At 36.3% G+C, this 19,539-nt stretch overlaps 1 protein-coding gene across 4 annotated transcripts in view; it reads left to right on the top strand.

Moving 5' to 3' along the window:
- The window catches only part of ARHGEF10 (Rho guanine nucleotide exchange factor 10), a 113,055-nt gene extending 93,927 nt beyond the window's left edge, over positions 1 to 19,128 (top strand). For all 4 annotated transcript variants that reach the window (XM_027690275.1, XM_027690277.1, XM_027690278.1 and 1 more), the window contains 4 exons: positions 156 to 298; positions 6,369 to 6,543; positions 13,186 to 13,308; positions 15,206 to 19,128. In XM_027690275.1, the coding sequence (XP_027546076.1) occupies positions 156 to 298; positions 6,369 to 6,543; positions 13,186 to 13,308; positions 15,206 to 15,720 (956 nt within the window). In that variant the 3' untranslated portion in view covers positions 15,721 to 19,128. The remainder of the gene's footprint in view (positions 1 to 155; positions 299 to 6,368; positions 6,544 to 13,185; positions 13,309 to 15,205) is intronic.
- Positions 19,129 to 19,539: the final 411 nt, after the last annotated feature.

Below are 19,539 nucleotides of genomic sequence, written 5' to 3' on the forward strand. Positions count from 1 at the left end.
ACCTACGCTGGAAGCTAAAATTAACCATACATAAATTGCAGCGTAGCTTGAAGTGACAACTCCCAGGAATTCAAACAGTAGGCTTTTCAGAACCGTTTTAAAGCAAAGCTCACCATTTGGTTGTGTATAACCTTTCTTCTTCTTTTTTATTGAAGATGGGACATGGAACACGGAACCTCAGAAGATAGTTAAATTGGGGGTTCTGCCTGTTAGAAGTCTGCTTGTGATGGAGGAGACCATTTGGGCTGCATGTGGTGGACAAATTTTTGTAATCAGCACTGTGACGCATTCCATAGAGGTAAACACTTTTAAAAGCATTGCTCAAGTATTATGCTACAGGCTATAAGAGGTTAAACTTTAAAGATACAAATCTGTTTAGGAAACTTCATGATTTAAGAAGCGTTTTATTAAACATGGTCTCAGTTCTCTGCCGATGTCTCGTTATACCTTGCTTCCTTTTGCCCGCTGGTTTCCATAAGGTGCTTGAACTCATAGAATATTTGGGGCAAGAGATTTTCTTAAAAACCAAATCTGAGGAAAGGCAGCAAAGGAATGAGTATCTATAGGAATTTCTTTTTAATTACAGAAGAGAGTTTAATTAAAGGGACTGCCTCTATATAGTTAGATGTTACTTTTACATTGTGGTGATATCATAATACAGTAATACAGTACAATATAATAAAACTCTGAAAACATTCAGAGTTTTGCTTCTCAGTGGCCTACAAAAATTTGATTTGCATAAGAGCACTTTCCAATGAATAGTCATACAAAAGCCATCTTTTCTGGAATGAGAGAAGAGTGTTAAGGATTCAAACTCATATTTCTGACCACATTTGCCAGACAGTGTTAAGTTGTAGAAGTGTTAAGCTCTTATTTTTATCAAAATTGCAGCTTCCACCAAAAGAATGTCTTAGCAGTCCAAAGTTAAGAGTTGATAAAACATTAGCAATTAAACTTCTCCTTCAATTTACAATACAGTGTCACTGAATTGCATGATGTTTACAGCCATAAAGTTCTTTCAAACAGGAGTTGTGATGAGCTCACAGCCTCCTTCTTTGTGTGCTTTGTTGCTGCTTTTTTGTTTCATTGATGATCGTGTTTTCTCCCAACAATTGTCTATTTGGTACAATTGATTCTGTGAGTCACTGTCATGGGTTTTCAGGGAAATAGCTAACATCCTAATTTCCTCTGTTTTTTTCTGTGGGTTTTGGGTGATTTTTTTCATCCAAGAAGATGCTTGGATCACATATTTTTCTACTTTGTTTTTCTTTAAGGCTTGTTTGGTTGATGGTTTGAATGGTATGATTAGGGAAAGATTTCTGAAGAGTGATTTGGAGAGGTGCTTGGAATGGACTTTATTTAGTTTTACAGCCTCTCGGACACATGGTTACTGTTCGAGAGACTTTGATGACAAATCTCTCTGATTCCCACCAGGAAATGCATAGCAACGGTAAGAGATCACTGATGGATTGTTCCTGTGTGGGGCTGAATATTCACAGCCAGATCTTGGTAAATGTTTGGCAATCCTGGCTTAATTCTGTCACAAAGTTCTCCCTAGATCAGATGGTATGGCTGCAGTCTGGGCTATTCTGGGCTGTTTTGGCAGAGGAGAACAAACCCAGAATTAAACGAACTTCGAGGATTAAAGAATGTTTAAAGCTTCCTCTGTCATAGTGCAGTACAGCACCATGGATTGCAGTGTTGAAAACAGAAGCTCGGAAAGATAAAATTACAAATATTCTATCAATCTGTCTTAGACATGGCAGTTTCATTTTTCAGCTGTTACTATAGGTTTTCCTACAAAAGCATCACAGGAGGTTTTTTCTCATTTCTGGGGTGCTTTGTAAACTAACCCATCCATTGTATTCAGAGCTCACGTTATTACAGGTCTACTGATTCTTATAGCTATAATTAATATAAACACAATGAATCCTGCAACAAACAACATATAAGAAATGGTGCAACTGGAAATGGTGTGTATGGGTTGAGTAATGTTTTTTCAACACAAATAATTTTGTTCAAGAACATGATAGTTGTTTGTGTGTCTGGCTGACGATCAATCGCACAAATACCCATGCCATAGCATGTGATCTTCCTCATAGAACTGTGAGCAAATGATGATTTTTTGTTGCTTCTTTATGGGTCTTAGGACATGTGCAAGTGCTGATCTTATTCTCGTCAACTTGCCAGACTGAACAGCTCACTGTTTTCATTATTGCTGCCTGCTCAGTTGCCTGACTTGTTTTGATAACTTCCTGGGTTTATAGTTCCAAAAGTGATCTGCTACGATGTCTTTACCATGTTTATTGGCAATATTGTTTCAATATTTTATGATACAAGGCAATTTAAACTCTGTCTATATTGAATATTTATTATTAAATATTTAATAATATTAAAATATTATATTAAAATGTTTATAGAATATAATAATTATATGTATATTCTATATCGAATATACATCTGAGCTGCCTCTTCCTTACTGTGAAGAGCAGAAGCTTTGCTCTATGAAGGGAAGCAGCAACAAGGAAATGTTTGTTCTCCCTCTGTGCTCTCTCTTGTTGACAGTTAGTAGTAATGATTTGACTCAAGATCTTTTGCATAAACTTAATCTTTGCTCTATCAGCAGGAATGCAGGGCTCAACTGTTATTCTTCCCTCTTTACTGAACTTCTTTATATCTCCATTTACTTAATGTGGAGATACTCCATAAATACTCCAATACAGATGCTTGTTAGTTCATTGCTTCCTGCTATCATGCATACATACTGTGTGCTCTGTGTCATGTACATTACCTATAAAGGCCCCTGACTGGTTTTTAAGGCTGTATTTGTGCAAGCCCATATTTGAGACCGTTTTGTAAACTTTGTCCTTGTGAGGCACTCTTTACTTCATAGGTATCTTTTGTTTAACTGTGCACTCACCAAGTGCGAAGCACATTATCCTTGAAAACAATCTCATTCCATGTCTCCTTTCTTTTCTAAGATTTTTATTTAAGATTTTTTCTTTATTTAATGATTGTTAATAAATGAACAGGTTTGGCATCCTGTATATTAGGTTTGAATATTATTCTCTTTTCCTGCCTTCCCCTCCCCACTGTCCCCACACCTCTGATATGGATAAGACTCAATTCACTTGTGCTAATGATATGTTATTGTCTAATGATATGTTACTGTAATAAAATGTTTTAGGTATTGTATTTTATTGGCACAGTGCCCCAAACTGGCACAATGCCTCAAGATCCTTGGCAAGGCACATGTGAGAAATGCATCAATTGCTATTATATATTAATTACATACTCTGTTACTCTATCTATGAGAAAGAACTTTGTTACTTAGTTTTGACCCTAAATCTGACAGTTGTATTGCTGTTGGGTATAGACCTACATCCCTTATTTTTCACTGTGCCTGTAGCCCCTTGCACTCTGAAAAGGCAGTTTGTGTTTGTTTAAAAGCTTCAAAAAATGTGAGAGTATTTAATAGAATAAAGTCACCAGTTGAAGTCATTCCATCCTGGTCTATTTTGTCTTGTTTTTAAAACTTGGCTGACTATACAGGAGTTACACTGAAATGTTCAGCTGAATAAAACCAAATTAAGATCCCTATACATGTATCTTGCCTGAATACTATAACTTCTTTAAAGTAGTGAAAGTCATTTGTTTCACATTGAAGATGAAGCCCATTATGCATTTCTCATGAAGCTTGAGAAGTTGTGGTTCAGCTCTTGGTGCAGCTGTTTGGTCTAAGTGAGCACCCCTCAAAGAAATGCTCCAGCTATGCCCCACACTGCTGGAACACAGTGAGCTGCATCAAGCTCAGGCAGCCACTATGTCTTCTGCAGCTCCTGTGTTGCTATAGAGTTAGAACAAGAGAGCCTGAGGGGGAAAAAGCCAGGCTTTGAATAGAGAGGAATGTAGGTATGAAAACTAAGAGAAAAAAAAAATTAAGTTCAATTTTTTTTTTATAACACAGAGAATAAGACATCTTCGTTCTTTTGTATCTGTATTTCTTGTTATAAAAAGAAAAAAAATAGAAGAAAAAGACCAGCTATTAGTTTTCAGATAGACATGTTATTGAAACAGATGTCAAAGCTATCCTTTATACAAAAATTTATGCATAAGAAGGTACAGGTTTGGGCTATGTTCCTTCTCTCTGTTTGAAGACCCTTTCAATGAGAAGAATAGTTCTTTTTACAGGTTTCTTGTGGTGTTTGCATTATTATGGTTTTACTTTAAATATGTCTGTGTTCAGCAGACAGCTGCACAAATGGCAGGGTAGACTAAGTGGGAGTATAATGAATTGACTGGTAAAATGGAATGTGACAAAAATGCACGTGTAAGTTGTTTTCAGTGGCACCAACAGAGTTTTCAGCTGTGGTCAGACCACTCCAGAGACAATTAATTTTTTACAATCCGCTTTATTTTTCTTCTGATTTCAAACAGTGCAAGTTGCTGGTCAGGTTCACTTCAGTGGCCTTGGATCTGTCCCTGAGAAGTTCTCAAAAGCCAATCAGTGTAGGGATGTATGAGTCTATAAAGAGAAGTTAATATTTTAAAATCCTATTTGCAGTGAAACATGCATGATGAGTATATGAGAAAATCTAGTCATAAGAGCTGTTTCTGACTTTGAAAGGTGGGGGTTATTTTATAAATTCTTCTGTTGAATAAATTGTATGATTTTGAAATTGTATTTATCATCTGGTAAAGAATGAGTGGAGATTACTTGAGGAAAACAGTGAATATAAAAGTGTCTGCCAGAGTTGCTTACCTTGCGTTCTGTAGTGTTGTTATTCAAAGAGTCAAAAGGTAATACAGTAACACTCAAAATTGAGCCACTGTCTAGCTGAAGAAAAACTTCTCTTTTCATTTACTAAAACCTGAACATTTGAAGAATAGTGTTAACAAATGAAAACACTCAAAAGATTATTCCCATTATTTTTAAATGGCAAATTTCTCAGTGAAAATACTAATTTATGCAGCAATAAAGTATGAAAAGAAAATTGAGTGCTTACTAAGCATAATACCAAGTTATGCTCTGTGAAAGCCTAAACTTTTATCCTTTGTCTCTGATCTTAGCCTGTTTGTTGAATTTGGATGGAAAATTTGGATCTATAACCCTGCTATATTTAGATTTTGATGAAAAATTACCAAAATGTAAGTCTTAATTGTAATGCTTGGAAAATTAGTGTACTTTACAAGGAGGAACAGACTACTTCTGCATTTTATCTGCAAATATGATGAAGAGTATATAATATGTCAAGTGACTATTAGAGCAGTTACTTACTTCCATATTCCTCAGAGAGAGATTTTTATCCAAAGAACAGTTTGTCATTTATTTAGCCAAGTAAGTTTTATGTTTATCAGACTAGCTTTGTGATAATAGCTGGCACAACAATAAAAGGCTGTGTTTAACTTCAGAGGCAGTCTTACTTAGAAAACAAAACTGGGAGGAAAAAAAAAATCTTTCCTTCTTGTTAATGATTAAAAAACTTCACTACAGCTTTATCTTGCATGTTAACAGGGACATGTAGAGAGGTTTTGGCCTTCCAGAGCCATGTAGAAGTTGTAACTATGAAGGCTCTAGATCAAGGAAAATGATCTGTCTTCAAACTGCTGTGTTACTTATCTTTAGAAAGAGGATTTTGGCTTTTATAATAAAAAGCATTGATATTTTGAAATATGGGAAAACAAATACTTATGCAATAGCTAATACTTGTGAAATTCAGAATCATCAAAAAACAAGCCACAATATTAAGGCATACATTGTTATGTGTGGAACAAATAATTGTGTATTTGTATTCTTAAACACTCTACTTTCTAAAGATGACTTCTTATTTGATTCTATTTTTTTTGTTCTGAAAAGACCCCTAACAGAACAGAAGAAAAGTATTTTTTTGTTGTTGAAAGAGAAGTTCTGCTGTACATAAAAGTACATCTGTGGTAGTTTTCCCAAAGGAGTATTGATAAAGAAATACAAAATCCTTTTACGTCTGAGCTCTTTTGGGCTTGCTAGAGCCTATCATATGATATTTCTAATAAATAGAAAATCAGAGTTACTCTGTCATTAGGTGGAATTTTGGCTCAAGAGCTGAGAATCCTTCCATACTAATGATGATGTATTTTCAAAAAAAATCTCCCAGGAAAATTAATGTCATATGCAGTTGTCAGAACATATGCTGAGCGAGGCAGAAGAAGCTAGCTTTGTCCTTGTCAGAGGATGAAGATACAGTGCCTGTATCTGTATGCTGAATAGCATTTGAACATTCTTCAACATTTGAACATTCTTCAAATGTTCAGTTCTTAGTAAATTATAAGAAAGGTTGAATGTTGTCTTTGAGTTGCATCTCCCCAAAGAGTACTTGTTTTTCTTGCAGAACCATTTTGAAGCCCACCAAGAGGAAGGGATGGTAATCTCTCACATGGCTGTTGCTGGAGTGGGAGTCTGGATTGCCTTCACATCTGGATCTACGCTTCGCCTGTTCCACACTGAGACACTGAAACATCTCCAGGACGTTAACATTGCCACACCTGTTCACAATATGTTGCCAGGTAGTTGAATTGCATTGTATGATAACATTTTTGTTTTGTCTTTATCACTGTTGTTCTCCAGTGTTGTAGATTAGGCCAGAATCAGAAGGTTCATCTCGGACTTTGAGTCTGATAATGGTTTAGTGACTATTTGGTTTAGTAAGTCACAGTCAATCTCCTGCCCAGGCAACCAATGTGTGCAGTGAGCTGGTTGAGTCACAGCTCTCCTCCTTACAGGTTATAAATGTAATTATATAGATAAGCAGTTAGATTCTTCTGTTGAGTCACATTTTTTGTGTGACTGTAAAGCAGTTGGACAATGTAATCTGCCATGAAAACGTGTTTACTTTGCAGAGATTAGCATTTGCTTCTGGGACTTAGTATCAAGTACATGATGGTGTCAATTTGCCTAGGGGTCAGACCAAAAAAACCACTTGCTTAATTTTAGTTACCTCAGTAGTCCCAGTGAACTCAGCTGAACCACTCACAAGCCGCCATTTCAAAGTGTGTTCAGTGTTTTGCTGGATGGAGCTTTAATTTGTTGAATAAATAATAAGTCTTATAAGTTAAGATGAAACCTGTGGTTGTTAGGATAAAGTTTTACAGCTCTTTAACTGTTTTAAGACAGAGGATTTTCAATCACCCCCCAGTGTCACAGGCAGTTGCACTGGCCTGTAAAAGTTTAACAAGTGAGGGACCTCAGCATCAGCAAGCATGTCAGGTGGGAGCTGCAGCAGTGCTGGGAGAAGAGATGGGCAGTAAAGTGATACTGGCAGGGCTAAGTATGAGGTATCCAACAGGCAACCGTTCTTTCTGTCTTTTTCTGTTTGTAGACTGGAATAGACCAAGCTTCTGCAGTTTTTATGGGCAACGTGGGTGCCAGCTTTATTGCTTAGTTTTTCTAGCAGAAGCCAGTTCTTCCCACGCTGAGATTATATTTGTATTCTCACAGGAGTTAGGTATAAATCTTACATGAAAAATGTTTCACTTCTTCAGACTCTGTCTTCTTACCATATTTTCTTTCAGATGACATTAGCTTTGCAATAAAGCTCTATTATAAATTGTGTCTATTTATATCATGTTCTGGACAGGGTGTTTTTTGCATGTGGTATTTGACTGTGGATCCAACACTGAACAGCAGCAAATAACCTGCCTCTAAATAGATCATTTGATTGAATTTATCACAGTTACATAAAGAAATCAGGATCAGTTGTAAAAAGATTAACTTTTAACATGTTCTGCTGTTTATAGCGGGAGAAAAAAGGGAAGTACAGCCTATCTTATATGTATTTTCTGCATATAAAACTCTTCAAAAATTTGTGTTCATTGCCATGGTAATAAAACTGCTGATGTAACATACCATTATTTTTGGAAAAGAGTTTTAGCTAATTATATCTCTTTGGTGTCATTGTTACCCATTTTAGTTCCTCTTTTTTTTTTTTTTCCCAGTGTCTTCACAAAAAGCACACCAGTGAATGTAAATGGAAATTTATTTTGGGAGTAGAATATTATTACGGCAAATGTTCCAAGGGAGAATCCATTCTAAAAATGAAATGAATTTCAATTATTTAGCAGTAGCTCTTGGGCCTGTTTATATGATCTCAAAAATACTGCAACAACAAAAGCTGAAAGACAGAGTAGTAGGAGGTTTACATAATAAAGCAGCAGAAGGACCTTTTGGAACTAAAAGCACCTAAAGAATAAATCAAGTTCTGTGTAGTATATACAGAGATTAAAAACCAAAAAAAACCCCAAAATGAAACAGTGAAATACAATATGGTGAAATAGCTGTGTATTTACAATATATGTATTTGCCTTCACTGGGGATTTTTAGGACTTCTAGTTTTAAAGGAAACAGCTCTGTTAGTTTTCTGAAATACAAAAGGAGTTCCTTAATATGCAAAAATAAGAGATAAGTAATAATTCAAGATATTGAAATGAGAGAGAAGAAGTTGGTGTAAAAATATTGCTAAGAATAGAGATTAAAAAGGCAAGATCTCTGTATAACTCTGAAGAAGCTGAACTTCTTTTCCTAGGATTTTAGTAGGAACAATATGTACTATTTGCCCAATAGACTCCCTGGAGATATCATCTGCATCTTCACTTCAAGTAAGGTAAATGTGATGAATGTCTCTCCATGAAATTAATGAAATTATTTTGTTGTTATACAGTAGAAGTTAAAGAAAAGCTTAGTCAGGAATGGTTACTGTGAGTTACAGTGCTGTAGTAAAAGACTTAAAGACAGCTGTAGTAACTAATTAAGACAGAGGAGTAGGAGGGTCTCATAACCTCGGTAATGAGTTCTCATAGCATTAGATTTTCCCAATTTTGTTCTTAGGAAGAGATGGCTTTAAATATCACTGCCTGCTCTCCTTGTTGTAAAGGATGTGCCTTCTGTGTTTTGGGGAAGACAACGCTGCAGCACAGTTGGCAGGACAGAATCACAGAGGATTGAAATGGCACAGGAGGTGATTGTCCCTATGATATGGCAAAGTTTAGTAATGTAAAAAAGCAGACTGTGTCTGGCAGAATCTTTTATTTGCTGCATGTAATTTTAAATCTGTGGCAGTCTACTTATGAGGAGTGTAGCTGAGAGGGCTCTCACTTTCTGGAGTTATGGGAAATTTGTGTCTAGGAGCGCAGGACTGGCAATTAAACCAGAGGCACAGAGGCAACCGTAGGATAGACATTTAGTCCAGACTGATCTGCAGTACCTGTACTTCACATATCATCAGAAATACTTCTTAATAAGGTATAACAAGATTGTGTTCTACAACAAAAGATCAAGTGCCATGTGAGAAAGGTAGAGAATGGCTGAGGAAAAGAACATCTTCATTGTTTTACCTACTTGGACCTATTTATTTCACTGTCTTGTAATCCACAGTACAGCTGAATTGCTTTTAGGGGGCCAAAGCCCAGCTCTGTTAGCTGAACAAAGGGCATACTGAGCAGCAGAAAAAAATAATCTATTAACATTTAAAGACAAATATACACACTTCACTAGTGCAATACACTTCATTTGTAGAGCAAATTTATGCTTAATGTTTATGATCTGTAGTTGAAATATCAACAAAGGCAGTTTTTCACCAGCCTTTATCACAACTCGCACCAAAAAAAATCATACTGTATGTGAGCAGACAGTCCACTTGTTTTTTCATAGTCACAGTCAGTATTTTCATTACTCAAGAACATCCTTAAACATGTTTTTGCTTTCAGCTCTCTAAGAGTTTGTCCTTTTAAAGAGATTACTGTAACCTTGATACTTCATTGCTCATATGGACAATGACAGGCTATCTGTTCAACAAAGAGATGAGTTTTGCTTAAGTTGCTATATTCTGTTTATATCCATATATCCTCTAATGGCATGTGTATTTCCTGGAAACAGATGAGAAAAGCAAAAGAAAAAAAAAGTATCACTTCCTCCCTGCAGAAAACAAGCTCTACGTTGAGGCTTTAGAGCTTTCTTTCGTCCCCACCCCACCAGGTGACAGACCATTAAATGCAGATACCTTATGATCGTACTGCTGGGAAATGATAAAGAGATTGGGGAAAACTTCAGGTTGGCCCAACAGATCTGTACAGTGGACTAGTTTTTTACACAGTAAGAGCAGCATGGCCAAGTAAGAGGATATGCAGCAATGTCCTTACACCTACCTGGGATTGACTTCAGAAGATCTAAGAGGATTTACCCAGGTCTAGTGGTTGTTGGAATGGAGACCTGAGAAGGGAGACCACAGCAGAACAAAGGCAATAAAATAATTTGTCCATGTATAAGCTTAATTGTTGACTTCAGTTCCTTTTAAAGTCAAGACCTTGGTCAGATTATTTTACAGGTTTCAACAGTTTTATCTGCATTGGTACAGTGTGATCTAAATGTTGGCATTTAAAGATGAGTATTTTATTAGTTTTGGCATTTATGTTTATAATTTTCCCTTTTTAATTTGTTAATTTCTGTGCTTACTGCATAATGCGTTCTGGAGAATTGGTTTGACTTTTTTTTTCCCCTCTAAATTTGAAATACATCAAAACAAAAAGTCAGAAAATAACAAAGAAAAGTATGATTTCAAACCGTAAGAAGATAAATTAATATTTTAAATTACAATTTTTTTAATCTATATGTAATTTTTTTAGTTGATTCTTGTTATTTCAAAGTATCTTTTCAGTTGCCGATGTTTCCTGCTTTTCCGATATTTCACAGCAAGGGATTTTCCTTTTGGCCTCCCTGTAGTGGTTCATGCTTTAGGTTATGCTCAGTGTTTAAGATTCTAAATTGCTGGGTGATAATTTGCTGCTCCCATCTATGGAAACAGTAACGTGTATTGCCAGTTTTCCCAGGTAAAAATTACTGTTTAAATTTTGCTTCAGGTTTGAAGTATGAAATTAGTCATATAATTTTACATTTTAAATGCTTAAAAAAAGCATTAAAGATCTGTTGTTTAAAACTATGAGCATCTTGCTTCTGCAAGGGGTTTGAGAGACAACTGTGCACTTAAGAGTTTTTGATAATTTTAAAAATTAAAAAATTGTATTTAAGTATTTCTTAGATAGTTGATAAAACAAGCTCTAAGGGAAATGGAGTGAGGTTAAGAGAACCTGTTATTACCTTGCACTTGCTGTGGCACGAGTTATGGGAGAGGGCTCATGTTATGTATAATTTGAACGAGCCTGAGCTCTAAGTCACGGAATTCAAATATGCATTTTTGAAAACTCTAAAGCACAGAGGTGTTTGGGCATTACTGTTTGAACTGCATTTGTGCTCAAGTGCCTTTGTGTGCTTTGTTTTGGAAACTAAATTAATCCCATTAATATCTAAAAAAAAAGCCAAAACAAACAAAAAATAATCCTAACACCAAATCAACTGAACAAGAAACCCATAAAAAATGCAAACACCAAGCTTCAAAAGACTTGTAATTTGTCTACAACATAGACCATCCATGCTTATTTAGCTGAGGAGGGATGATGCAGTCCTACCACCATAAACACCTATAGTTTATGGAAAACACCATAGGAGTCTCTAAAGGTCTGCACAAGCAGATGGAGTCTTTTAAACATACTTATCCTTGTTACACTTCCCGAGGATGACCTAGTCATTGTGCCTTTAGAGTGTTTTAGAACGTGCTTTTAGGTGGACAGGGCTTGGATGCCAGATCTGACCCCCTCTGTGTGCCTCTCAAAACTCACCATTGCTTGGTTAATACTTTGTTTCTCCAAAGTTCTGTGAGGACGGACTTGTACTGTGTTCACCTCCTACTTTCCAGTCGAGTGGTTTGGGCTACAGTCTAGCTGCTCCTTCCCTGCTTTCCCAGTGATTCTGCAATTTATATATTCTTGGATGCAAGCTTCAGGGGACTAAACAGAAAACACATTCATTTGTGATATGCTGTAATTAAGGTCCTTTTCCAAAGTGTGGAACATGTGGGTTCATTCAAGTTACATTAGATGTGAAATCCAAATTCCTGGCTTACTAATGAATTGAGAGCTTGAACTTGAGAGCTATGATGAAGGTGGAATGACTTCTCTACATATAAAGTTAATAATAAATTGAAGAATGTGTATGTTTTGAACCTAAAGGCTTTGAGCAGAGTTTAAATGCTCCTCCTCATAAACTTTGGCAAAATTTTGGGCAGGCCATAGTTTCCATTTCTGAAACTTGTCAAGGCCATTTTGAAAATCCATCTAAACTGAACCAAAAATATTTAGTAAGCATTACAAGCAAAAATTACTTTGTTTTCATTAGAAAAATAGCAGTCTCATAAATAATATTGTGGAAAATCGTAGAATCACAGAGTCAATTTGGTTGGAAGTTACCCTGGAGGTCATCTTGTCCATCATTCTTGACGCAGGCCTAATTAGACCTGGTTGTTCAAGGTCTTGTCCAGCCAAATTTTTAATATTTTTTGATAGGATGAAGATTTCACAACCTGTCTGAGCAACCCATTGGAGTTTTTTACCACCTTAATGATGAAGCAGTTTTTCCCTACTTAGAATACAATTTCACCACACACCAAATTTGAATTTCCCCATGCTCCAAATTTGATCCATTGTGTATTATCATATCACTGTGCACATCTGAATGGAGTCTGACTCTGTCTTCTGTGCATCCTTTCATCGGATACATGTAGACAGCACTTATTTTAATCTCTCCAGTCTCCTGATCATCTTGGTCTCCTTCTGGACTTCTTCCAATATGCCAATGCCATTCTTGTATGGAGGGGACCAAAACTCAAACAGGGGGACATAGCACTTCTAATACAGTTTCACAGAATAAAAACTAGGAGAAAAAAGTAATGTGAACAGGTTCGAGTCCTGAGTATATTGTGTTACGGCAATATAATTGCAAGTATTGTGAAGTGAAATGCCTTTCAGTTTTATTATTGGGAATATACTAACATAGCCTATTCATAAAAGCATGTTTGTAAAGACAGTCTCTGTCTACCTTTACATACTATGATTTAGAGATTCAAGGCAGAATGTTTCAGAAGTTTAATAGTATTTAAATTGTCATGTATGTAAAGTGTAATCCATAATCCAGCAGAATATTTGCCTTTGTGCTGAGTGCTTTGCTGAATGAGACAGTACAGCTGATTGTGTTTGCCTGAAGTTACTCTGATCTAGGCAAAGGTCATCACTCTTCAGTAATGGAGCACTTCCTAAACTTCACAGGGCAGCAGCGTGTCTCTGTGACCAGCCTCCTGGTGTGCCATGGTTTATTGCTGGTGGGAACAAACCTGGGTATAATAGTAGCGTTACCAGTGCCTCGCTTGCAGGGGATTCCCAAAGTAACTGGTGAGTGAAATTTCTCAAACATATCATGTACTGAAGAAGCCATTTCTCTGCTGTCAGTAACTTCAGTGAACCTGGCAAATGATATGTATTGTTTAGATAAATGACAGAGCTTTGTGATGAAATTACATTTGCTGTTCTTCATAAGCTTTACAGTATATCCAAGTACTTGACTAGTTGTGTCTCAGTTGTTTGAGCTGGGACAAAGTTTTTTCTTTAAGGCATAAGAACAGGATAGGCATTAATCCTGTCAAAGTACAGTCAAATACATGGAGATGAGAAGATAATGGAGTTTTTCTTTCAGATTTGGGGAAAATACATGCATTAGGTATATAGACATAGATACTGAAAATTCAGCATGTTGTCTGACTGATTTCCCCCAAACAGGAGACTTGGAATACGTGAGAGTAAAAACATTTCATTGTTTTTGACCATGATCAAGGTTTATACATTTTGGAGAGGTATATTTATTGAGTTACTTTCATATTACCCCATTTGAAATACAAATGCATGAATGCTGCTGTATCACTTTACTAATGTTTAAGCTACTAGCAGAAGCAAGATTTTAAAAGTCTGTTTAAAAGGGGCTTTTCCTCAATGTTTTGGGTTCAGAATTCTGTTCGAGCTTCTGTGCTGTGGAGGGAAGCTGGCAGATTTTATGAGGCAAGCTGTTTGCAGCTTCCTTCAGGGAAAAAAAAAAGCTTATGTAACTTTGCAAAATGAAAATGAAATCCTCTGTGTTCAGCAAAATACGCAGCAATAATGTGGTATGACATGGGATAAATGCTCCGTAAAAATCTGGAACCTATGTTAGATGAAAATAAATGCAATACAACAAAATGCATGGTTTCAGAATCAAATCTCTCATTCTTCCATTTCCTGTTTTTATTATTGTGGTTTATGTCATGTATTCTTACATTTATTTCAGGTCAAGATTTTTCAGATTTCACAGATCTAGTAACATTACATTTAGAAACCTGCTTTTTAGTCTTTGATAACTGTATTTTGAACTCAAAAATTGTGGCTTTTGGTGTTGTGCTTCCAATATTGATAATTCATCTTTTTATGATTGTGCTTTCTGTAAAAGAATGTGTTTTCTTATAACCTGGAATGCATCAGGGAATTAGGGATTGACATAGTGATTTATAGGGTTTGTGGGCTTTTCCCTTTGATAGCCTAGCTCTTTTTCATATTGTAGATTATTCTGTAGGATCCTACTTTTTTTTCTTCCTTTCTTACTGTAAAAGCTACATATAATATTACAGCTTCTGAATTTGGCCATATGCAATTTGTTTTTCATACATTATAATGATTTGCACAGCCTAAATCTTCCTTGTACTCCCAGTATCCCACAATTAAATACTTAAAAAAAAAAAAGGAGCAAAAAATAATAATTGTTCAGTCATTTCCTTATGAATCCATCATGGTAACCAGACAACCATCCAGAAGGATGAGTTTTAGTTCCTGTTGTATAGTGTGGAAGGGTCTGTTCTAATGCTATTCTGAAGATGTACAGGGGTAGAACAGGATTGTTTGTGGATTACTGGAGAAAACTGAGTATTAAATTTGTGTCGATGCCAACAAAGAGAAGTTGGCAGTGTTTCTGTGCTTACAGTGTTGCAAGGATAAAACACAAAAGTATGTCAACTAAAATTCATAATGCCATGTTTCAACTGATTTATTAGTACAGTTCTAAAACACTTGTGGTACAACACATTACTTCTATGTACTTCTTTTTTTCCTGTAAATAGTGTACCCACGAGGCAAAAGACAGACTGGATACATATAATAGGGTTTTAAGAGTTATGCTTTTCTGAGCAAATTTCATGAACTAATTATGGTGGAACACTGTGGCCAAATAAATAATGTTCTTTAATTGCATCTTTTCTTTTGGCTCCAGGAAGAGGAATGGTGTCATACCATGCACACAATAGCCCAGTCAAGTTTCTTGTAACTGCTACATCTATAAACAAGAAGAACAGAAACAAATTGAGGAACAGCCTGCCTCCTGGCTCAGAACCTAAGGACGAGGACCAGAAGAACATTCTGCTCACTGAAAGACCAGGCTCTTCCCTTAGTAACACCCATGACACTGCAATTTGGCTGGGGGGTTCAGCAGGGTCCATTGCACAAAGAAGTGACTTGTCATCATCTTCTGGATCCCTTACTTTGTCTCATGGATCAAGTTCCCTAGAACACAGACCAGAGGACAGTAACATTTATGAGCTTTTGAAGGATCAAAATATCTCATTTAAAAGTAAAAGACAGAAATCTAAGAAAATGAAAGCGAGTTCAGTATTAGTGATTTCGGGTGGCCAGGGACACAGAAGAGTGAACAAGAAGACCAAACAGCAGCGACAAGATGAACTAGTGTCTTCAGTGATGGTTTGGCAAATCCCACTATTAAATATATAACTGAACTAAATCCAGGATCCTTTCTGCTATTAAAAAAGTCTGTTATCCTTTTCCAGCAGCTTAGGACCCAAACAGAATTTATACACCTGGGAGCAATTTCAGTAGGCTTGGATCACAGGATTAAGCGTGCAAGACAGTCTTCATATACTTAGAACATTCTGCAGTGTTAGAGTACTGGAAAATGTTTAGCCACTGGTGCTGTCCTGTATACTTAGAACAAAAATCAACTGTTAGCCACCTTTAAATGGTTTTAGAATCTCTTACCTTATTTATATTGACATTTATAAATATCATAATTATGTTCTGTAGCACTTAGGGAAGGCAAGTAAGACATGCCAAGTCTCATGCTGATTTCTGCTTATGTAAATCAGCTATTCTTTCTTTTTCCAAAGTAACATATTGCATGGACTGTAGATTTTAACTAATTAGCAAATAGTTTTAAACAATTAGTAGTCTAATGCAAGCTAATATTAATTTGGAAATAACTATAATAAGTTTCTAATATCCTTCTGCAAACACGAGTTTGGCTGGAACAAAACCATCTACATTAATTGATTGGTATTTGTTTATTTCAACATATAACATAGATTTTTAAAATATTAATTTCTAAAGCTCAGTTTTATTAAAAATGTTGCAGTACAAAAAGCACATTAATTTTTTTGGTAGGTGCAATGTGTCTGCGACTTGCCTTTGTTATACAGAGAAAGTTGCAAGGATTCAGTGGCCTTGGGCAAATAGAAAACACGGATACAGGACAGCTGTGCATTGTAGAGCTCCTAACACATTCTCCCCCTGGCAACTCACTATCAAAGCTAAACATGGACTGTACCATTTTTAAGGAGGCATGCACATCCAGTACATTAATAATGAAGTTATTAATTAAGTCATTAATTGGGAAGAAATAGACTAATATTGGAATATCTATAGGAAGTGCAAGTAATCACTATAGGTCCTACATCGGTTGAGTTGTGCTGTGCCCTCAGGCAAACATCAATCAAGTAATGTCAGAGAGCAACAGCAACAGCAGAGATATAGTCATGTCTGAGTGGTGGGGACCTCTTTTCACCCAGTTTCAGCAAAGCATGGTCATGTAAATGGGTGTTGGGAAAACAGCATGCGCAGCTTCGTTCACTGAGACAGGCAGGCGGTGGCTTTGACAGTGTTAGAGGGCTGTAAGTAGAGATCTAATTGATGTTTTATTAATGAATTGATGTATTTACAAAGGAATCTTTGTATTTGGGGTTCCTACTGAAATTGCCTTTTGCACTAGTCTCTGCACATCTGAAATATAAGACGAAGGCTTCAGCTCATAAAGACATTGCCAAAAATGGTGATGAGGCACATCCTTAAGTCAAAATCTGTTTAGTACAGATAACATGTTGAATGGAGTCTATGGGAACATCCTTTTCCCTCATCAATAGACTGAAATACAGAGAAATTAGGATGATTAAATTTCAGTTGAGTATGTTAAGAACTCTAATACTACCCATCTGTTCAGTGAAATGCAAATTAAGTATATCTGAAGTCAAATATTTGTCAGATGTATGCATTGACTAGAATCAAATAAAACTTCTGGCTACTTTGGTACCATTCTTATCCCAATAAGGGTGTGGTTTGCCCTGAAATTACTTCTGCAACATCTGATACAAACTGCTTGATTCCATCATGTTTTGTTTCAATCTGCTTGGTTTAAATCAATATCAACCATAATGACAGTGTTTCCTAGCACATACCATTTCAAGGTCAACAGTACTAGAGACTGAAGTATTTTGTTTGATATAGCAGTATATCAAGGTTGGGGTTTGTAAAATGTTGCTGAAAATTATTTTCTTAATTTTGCAGCAGATTTGTATATGTCTTAAATTTTCAGTCTGCCTTCTTTAAAAAGCAAACCTCTCTCAAGGCAACCCCAGATTCGGTGGGTAGGCTGACTTACCAAATTTGACAGAACACTGGAATAACATCAGGTCTTCCCTGCTGCCTGACCACCAGTGTATGGGGCAGAGAGAATGCCCATGCAGTCAGTCTTTGCCTGCTAGGTGGCACTAAAATAGGCACTTGAAAATCAGGTACACATCCTGATTTCTTTTCAGAGGCTTTGCCCACATCCTACATTCCTGATTAGAACAAGATTCTTGAGCCATAATAGCATGGACTTCCATGAGTCACAAAGGACCCTTTTTACAGATGGGATTGTAGGCTTGGGATCTTCATTACTGTTTTGTGCTTTTGTTCTGTGTCTTTTGCTGTGTATCTTGCAGTTTCAGTTGGGTATTGTCAGTGTTGGCATGGGCTTAGTGTTGGCATGACTCCTGGTAGGGAAAAAAAAGAAAAAAAAAATCAATGCCTCTAAGCCAGGCAGCTGGTAACATTTTCCCAAACTTTTCCTCTTCTGCCTGGCCTACTGGCTAGGCTCACCTGGCTTGAGAGATCAAGGCCAGTTGCATTTTCTATGCTCTTCCATAGCTATGGCCCTGGGAGCTGCTCTTTTCCCACTGTGTGGAAGTACTACATTGTACAGTTTACTGTAAGTATATTGAAAAAAAAGTTAAAAGATTCCTCTGTGTATTAAGCATATGTAATCTAGCATCCCTTTGCTAGACTGCAGTAAAAAGACCACAGGTTTTATTCTGTGTTCTCCTTGAACGTAGGATTCCATGTCCGTGCCTTTGGGACTGGAGGATTACGTCTGCTCTCTCATGGGTCTTTATCAGTAGGAGCAGTAAGCAGAGTCCACCAATTCAATTGGAAATCCATGCATAGTGTTATTACAGGATCTGCTATCTGTAAAGAATGAGAGTTTTAAAGTGAAATTCATCCTATCTTTTAGCCGAAATGTAATTTTCTTCAGTTATATCAATAAAACAGTAGAAACAAAGTACCACTCTGCTCTTCTGAAAGTACACTGGGGTTTTGCCAGTGACTTCCATTAGAACAGAACTGAGTCCCTCATTTACATTCTTCTATTTTGAAAATACCTATCTATTTATCTTACTGAGCTGTAAAGAAAAAGAGAAGCTGTATGTCTGTCTTGAAAAATACATATTGTCATAAACTAGATTTTTAGTAACTAACTGAGCACAAGGTGCAATGTTTCTTCCTGACATACAACTTACTGGTGTTACCTTACTATGAAAACAGGCGGGAACCAAAGTTTCTCTCACAAATAGTCTTTATAGATGTTGTAGACTGTGCTGCTAGGAGGTTGGATTTTGCTTTCTGATACTGCTTGTCTAAATTAATAGAAGTTATGAAAATTTAAAGGAAAAGAGGGGAGCAAGTGTAACCACTACAATATATTCTATATATGTTTTCTAACACATAGTAGTGTCTTTTGTAACATGAGCCATAAAATTTGTGTATTTATGTTCAAACTATAAATTGAGAAAAATGTTTAATAAAAAATATGGTAAAAATTAACTTCAGAAGAACATCTCGGGCTGTCATTTTAACTAGAAAGCTAGAATTTGGGGCATGCATTAATGAATAATATATATATTCATGGACTCATGAAAGGGAAAATAGGATATGTGATTAGGATGACAGAGATGTATATTTTTTTTAGTTTTATAATTTCTACAATTTAAACACCAGCAAATACAGTTTCTGAAAATGAGACAGTCATTTATTATAAAGTTTGACTCCTGTATCAATGGACCCAAACAGTGTCTAAGCAATAGAATTTCTACTATGCTGTCTATGTGGAGCATGCGTCAGCACTTGCGCAGCATGCATGCTGCATAAAACCGAGAAGCATTAATATTCAAAGTACTGCAGAGCAAAGCATTAACAGAGGAAATTAATTTTCAGTTGCTAATG

Source organism: Neopelma chrysocephalum, unplaced genomic scaffold, assembly GCF_003984885.1.
Source record: "Neopelma chrysocephalum unplaced genomic scaffold, ASM398488v2 Primary Assembly neopelma1_80b, whole genome shotgun sequence".
Lineage (NCBI taxonomy): Eukaryota > Metazoa > Chordata > Aves > Passeriformes > Pipridae > Neopelma > Neopelma chrysocephalum.